General features: G+C 38.7%; 1 protein-coding gene across 1 annotated transcript in view; it reads left to right on the top strand.

Moving 5' to 3' along the window:
* The window catches only part of LOC104282784 (C-terminal-binding protein 2-like), a 13,819-nt gene extending 13,172 nt beyond the window's left edge, over positions 1-647 (top strand). The window contains exon 12 of the mRNA XM_009880911.1: positions 529-647. Within this exon, the coding sequence (XP_009879213.1) occupies positions 529-647 (119 nt within the window). The remainder of the gene's footprint in view (positions 1-528) is intronic.
* Positions 648-6,500: the final 5,853 nt, after the last annotated feature.

Raw genomic sequence — 6,500 nt, 5'->3', positions numbered from 1 at the left:
CGGGACAAACGCGCCCGGGACGTTTCTGCTCTCGGATGCTGATGGGTCTGTGTGTAACTTTCGGGGATTGTGGGGGGGTGTTAAGTATCCTTGATCAGCCCAAACGGTGCCCCGCGTCTGAAGGCGTAATTTGGAGCGGCGTTGATTGATTTCATTCTGTCTTAGATTTTGTTTTCAGCTGTAGGAATTTGTGCTTCCTGTAACGTGTTTAAACACTCTTTAGCATTTGTTTGGTTTATTTCTAGTATAGCTCAGTGAGTCGCTTGGATGGAGATCTTATAAAAGAACTCTTAAAAGATACCCAGCTGTTTCTCTTTGCGTGGGTCAGTTCTGCAAGTGTTCGCTGTCAGTGATGGCATGCTTTGGAGATCTGATGGCGCGCTCCAGAGGATGGTGGCGGTTAACATGACCCATGTTAGGGGGAGTGAGGTTCTGTGTTTACGAATGAAGAGTTTTGTTAGTTCTCTTTATGACTAGCTGTTTAAAAATTTGCTGTTGTTATAATAAGTTCTTTGGGCTTCTTTGCAGAATTCCAACTTTGGGAGGTTTCCTTGACTCCCTACAATCTTGCCGCCTTCTTTGGCCTTGTTTTAGAACTGCAACTGGAGTTATCAGTAGGAAGCAGTATGCTGGTTTTAGCTTTGTAAACCTGGGTGGCCTGGCACCCTGTGTTTGTGATTGAGATCTGTGGTGATGCACTCCTACTGCTCCCTCACTTGTTTAAGGAGGAAGAAAAAAAAAAGCATGCAGAAATGGAATCTTCAAAAGGAAAATGGGACAAATGTTTGAGACTCTTGTAACGTGGGAACGTATTGGGGCTAACTAAGAGCTGGTCTGAAGAACTACTCTTGTGGCAGACTGCATTTGACATATGTATCATTAGTGCTCTTGCATTGTGGAATCATCCATCCCAAATATGAGTATGATGTTATGAATTTTTGGTGTGCCTGATCTTAGTACTGTTATGGTGGAAGGACTGGTGGAGTGGTGTGCTTTTTTTTTTTTTTTTGAGTGTGTGTGGGTCTCTGTCCAATAAAAGCTAGTCACTTGTTTCCTGGTTAGTCATTGCTGTCCAACCATGTGACATGTGTTAGACTACCTTAACAAATAAAAATCAACTTCTGTGCTTGATAGCATGGGAAGAATAGGATTTTTTTTGGTGTGTGAATTCATTACTTTCATTCAGCACTACAATTCTGGCCCCGGTTCCTGTCATCAATAACCTTCCACTTATCACAGTATGAGTGATGCAGCTGTCTCTAAACAGTATATTCTCCAAATCTGTACAAGAATTCTTAAATGAGAACTGTGTAAAATACTCAAGGCAGATTTTTCAGAGTTCTGTAATGTGGAATATTTAGTGTTACCATGGAACCTTCCATGCATAATGAACACTGCTTTGACAATGATAACGATGTACTATCAGAAAAATAAGTCTACTTTTAAATCTCATTCTGCTGTAAGTGATGAGTTGGCACCAAGCAGTCAACCACAGTTTAGGAAATACTCATCTGAGGTAAAGTAATAATGTGAACTAGGTCTGAAAAAGGCTAGAAAAAAGAATTTTCTACTCTTTGGGTTACTAAGTCTGTGGTTTCTCTTGGTAGCCTGTAGGCTGACGTTAGGCTTTGGAAATACAACACTGCAGTCTGCCTTTCCAAGGCAGAAAACTTAGGAATAGACAAGAATTGTAGAACTTTAAGTGTTTCAGAAAGCAGCTGAAATAGCTTGACTTTTGGTTTTTTTCCCCTCAATTTTGAAATTTTAGGAAACGGTTACTTTTTGTGGTGGGGTAAAGCCTCTGAAAAGGTTTTGCTTTTTTTCCCCCTGTGTAAATTTGGTTATAGAGAGTAGCTCCTAAATTTTCTTACTTTCATAAAATATGGAATAATCTAATTATGGTTAGTCCACAAAAAATACATATAATGTTCTAGTTGTGCCATCTTCAGAGCACCCAGAAGAAATCCTGAGGAAAAACCGTGCTGCTATTAGAAAACATCTTTGCCTCTTCTAACTAGAAACAGATCTTACCCTTTTTCTCAAAATGTCTATTAGGACAGAATCATAAAAGACCTGTCAAGCTTTAGCTCAGTATTGTCCTAATATCATAAAAAGACATGTTAATGGCAAAATAGCTCAACGTGTCATGCGCCGGGCAGTACTGCTTTTCCCTGCGTGGAAAACAAGCATGAGAGATGACTGTTTTAATGCATAGACAAGTTACATAAATACTGTGGAAGTTAGGAGACCTAGGACATAAGATGTTTTCATAGAATCACAGAATTGTTGAGGTTGGAAGGGACCTCTAAGATCATCAAGTCCAACCGTTAACCTAACCTGACAAAACAAACCGCTTCTAAACCATGTCCCCAAGTACTACCCTTTTTTTAAAAACCTCCAGGGATGGCGACTCCACCACCTCCCTGGGCAGCGTATTCCAGTGTTATTCCTGGGGATTATGGGAATGCCCACTTTAAATGTTCACTGTGCCTACATGGCATCCATGCAGTGTTTCTGGTATTTTAGGAAGTGTCACACTATGGAACACATGCTGTGCTGACCTGCATGCGTGCAGTAATTTCAATACATTTTAAACCTATCAGACTTGCACAAATAAATATGTTTGGGGGAGCCTACATAGAAATATGGAAGCTCTAGATTGAGAATGTAAGCTTCTAAGGCAGAGAAATGCTGCCTTTAATGCAGCAGTCAGAGTACTTTACATTTGTGTGAATGAAAGAACAGCTGTACTAGACCAGGTCAGAGGCCCACCTAGTTTCCCCCTCTGCCCTGTCCTCTCTTGGGCTGGTCAGATGTGGATGTCCCCACGCAGCTGCGGAAGGAATCAAAATTGTTAAGCCTTCCAGCAATATGCTGCCAGGTGGCAGTTTTCTGAAATGATGCTTAGCTGTAAAACCACACACATCATGACTGTTATATATTTGCATCAGTGAAGAGCTGTAAGGTAAGTTTTTGTTCATCTAATAGTGGATGTTCTGTAGAGATCACTGACTTGTAAGTATTGGACGGACTTTGGAGGCTCGGTCTCTTCCTTCTTCTGCGTCGTATTTGTTGCAGTACAATTAAAGATTTCATCTTCCCTAGTTCAGACTTAGTGAACCATGGTTATTTGACTTTGGAAAATTGCTGCTCGAATAGGCTTACCACTTAAAATGTATATTCAAGGAATCTTTTACTAGAGTTAACACATCTTCTTTATATTTAGTGGTAATTGCATGTACTAGCTTTATTTATACTGATATAAGTGATATGAAAAGTTGCAGTGTTCTTGCATGTTAAATTCATAAGAGTATTCAGATCCAGCTTTTGCACGTAAAAGCTGGAAGATTACTGTGAACTGACAAAGTCTGTCTACAGGAAGCTCCTTGGAAGTGTTTGCGTTTGCAGATCAAACTGCCTTTGAAGAAGCTGAATGTTCCAATTACAGGCAGAAGAGATTTAGAAATTTCATCCAAAAATTTTTTTTGATGTTTTTTCAGTGGTTTTGTTTTGAAGTATAACGACAGAAACAAGGAAAAAAACCTAGAAAAATAAAATGTACTTTGGAATGACCTTAATTTTTTTTTTTCCCATCATTGTCAAAACACAGCCTATTTTTCCTTTGACAGTTTATTTTCCTGGGTGGACAGTGTTGACGTGGTATGTACAGGGCTTGCTTTTTACCAAGTAAAATGCCATAAGCTGGGAAAGTAGAAACCGTATGTTTTACAGTCCATTTGGTGAATATACAGTCACTTCATTTAGCTGAATTTTTAGTTATGGCTACAGAAAGCAGTAGACCAGTAAGAGCGGTGCAAATAGGGTAAAATTTAGCTAGTTGAATACTAGTACATAATTTAGGTCCCTGTCTTGACACGTTTGTTGGTATGTTTTTCTCTAAGGTGGTTTTATGTGTCACACTTCAAACAGAACCAGAAGACTGAATCTTTGTAATGAGAGTTTGTAATGACAGTAGTTCAGCACTGTAACTGGTAGGGTTTTTGAGCTATAGGTTTGCAGCTGGGATTCATTCAAATGGTTGCAGAAAGTCAGGTTTCTGCAATATCCATACTAAGATGTTTTCTCGGTTTTCAGTGGAGGTATCAGTGGAGATACTAGAAGTTTGAAAGGTGTCTTTTGTTTATTTATGTTTCTAGGTGTGACTGCAGGGCCCTGCCTGATGGAGGAATTCCTGTGGAATACTAGCAGTTGCATACTTCTTTCTGTCAGGTTTCAAATGGAAGACTGATTATTTCATAGGAGGTGAAAACACAGGGACTTGGGGATGTGGAGCAACTTCTATTTGAAATGCAAGTGATTATGACAAAGTTGCTTGGGGTTTTTGTCTTGAGTTACTACTGTGTTACATCTCTCTGCTTTGATGGCAGTCCATTTCCTAAACATTTTTGATGAAAAAGGTAGGTCAGTGTTTTAACCTAGCAGCTGCTTCAAGAAACCTGTTTTGTAGCTTTTAACTTCTTAAGGTACGAGGCATTCTTTTTTTTTTTTTTTTCTGTAGGAAAACAATCTTCTGCGTGTAGTTTGTATATACATATTCCTTGGGCAAGTTGTGTGCCAAGTAGCTATTTTCTTTTGGCTGATCTCGTTCTGTGCTTCAATGTATTCCTTGATTATTAATTAGACAGACCATTCTTTTCTCCTTCAAGATCTGTCTTGTGATTGTTCACATTTCTAGGGTTTTTCCATTTTGACTTCTCTGTGTTGCCACCACGTGCTTGAGGTTTTTACAGAGTTCCCACTTTTTAAACCAACTTCCAAGCTGATGGTGGCTTCAAAAATATTTCTATTTAGCCACATCACGTTCTTATAGAAACATTTGGAGAAATGTCTTTCTAAGAATACTTAGCCAGTGTAATGAAAGTTTGCATATCATGTTTGCGTTTGGTTGTTGAATAGCTTTTTAATGTGCTCATAAAATACGTTTGCTCATACAGTAACTTCTTTCCATAGTGTCAGAATGCTCTCAAAGTAGTCTTAATGCTTCCCATTTCAACTGCTTATTGCAGAACCAAAACAAAACTCAGGTTTACCGTCACATAGTTATTGTCCTGAGGTCACTGTGCTTGTGACTCCAGTTACTTGCCCAATGCTACATGCTTTCCTTGTGAAGCCGACGGTGTCTGCATCTGATATTTTGTGCTACCTCCTTTTGATTAGATGCTCTATCTATTCAAGGCATCCAACTTTTCAGTCAGTGGCAGATTTGCTTTCTTCTGTAGTTTCTAAGTATGTTTTATTTTGAAACTGTTCTTATTGCAAGCTTATGTGTAGTTGGAAAAAAATCTTACAACTTCTGTCTTGTTATCATTGATTAACTAACTGATCATGCCCTTCTGAGGTATTGCTGCTTGGTAGTGACTGCCTGGTTGCCTGTACTCGCAGCTGGGAGTCATAGAATCATAGAGTGGTTTAGGTTGGAAGGGACCTTAAAGATCACCTAGTTCCAACCCCCTGCCATGGGCAAGGACACTCCTAAAAAGGAGTCCCTTTTTAGTATGCCACCTACACTAGATGGTGATGCACCGTTTGCAATACACAAAGAAAGATGGGGAGGTTTGCTTGTATAGTGAAGTTTTCTTTGTAGTTTCTGAATGAATAGCAGACCTTTTGCTATCATTCTGAATTTCTTCCAAAAATCCGTGGTTTTATGTATGTCCACCTTGTTCATTTTGACGTTAATAACTGTATTCAGAGATGAGTTTCACTTATCAGAGTTGCTTATTATACTAAATGACATTGAGGTGGGTGATTTTATAGAGAGAAGCTGACGGTTTCTCAGACGTCCAAAGAACAGCATGATTTTCTGCTCAATAATGGCAGCTTTGGTTTCTTGTTTTCAGAATGTTGAGAATGTGGCATTAACCTCCAGGTTAAAGGTTTTCTTTGAGATTGGGTTTCTTTTAACTATAGTCATGTGGTCTGTCATCTAATAGCCTAAAATAATTTTTTTCCTTTATCCAATTTTATCTATAAAACTTAGCAAAAATGAGATGTACTACTACTTTATCACTAATGTTTTTTCAAGGAAGATGCCAAACTTGGAAAGCAAAGGAAAAAGAGTGAGGCAAACCAGAATTAGCAGTTGAAATAGCAAATTTTCAGAGGCTGTGATTGTAAGAACTTCCAAAAGCTCCTCGGATTCTTCTCTGGGTCTGCATAAGGTACAGTTAGACTTGAGGCCAGGAATGTGTCTCAAGAAATTTGATACTTTTTATGCCAGCTTTATCAGTGACATTATAATTATTTTGCAATAATAATTTTACTGCTCCAATACTTGCCATTTTAAAACTAATAATTTTTATCCCGCTTTTACCATTCCCCTTAGACATCTGTAAATCCCAGCCTTCTTCGTTTTTAGTGCAGTGCTATTTAATGCTTTGGATACTCAAGTTCAGGTTAGATACAGTAAACGAAAATCCTTCATATCATACGTAAGATATGTAGTTAAAACTTTCTTTCACTTTTAACTCCTTCCATTT

Source organism: Charadrius vociferus, unplaced genomic scaffold (genome assembly GCF_000708025.1).
Source record: "Charadrius vociferus isolate BGI_N301 unplaced genomic scaffold, ASM70802v2 scaffold53, whole genome shotgun sequence".
Lineage (NCBI taxonomy): Eukaryota > Metazoa > Chordata > Aves > Charadriiformes > Charadriidae > Charadrius > Charadrius vociferus.
This window is presented reverse-complemented; position numbering and strand designations above follow the sequence as displayed.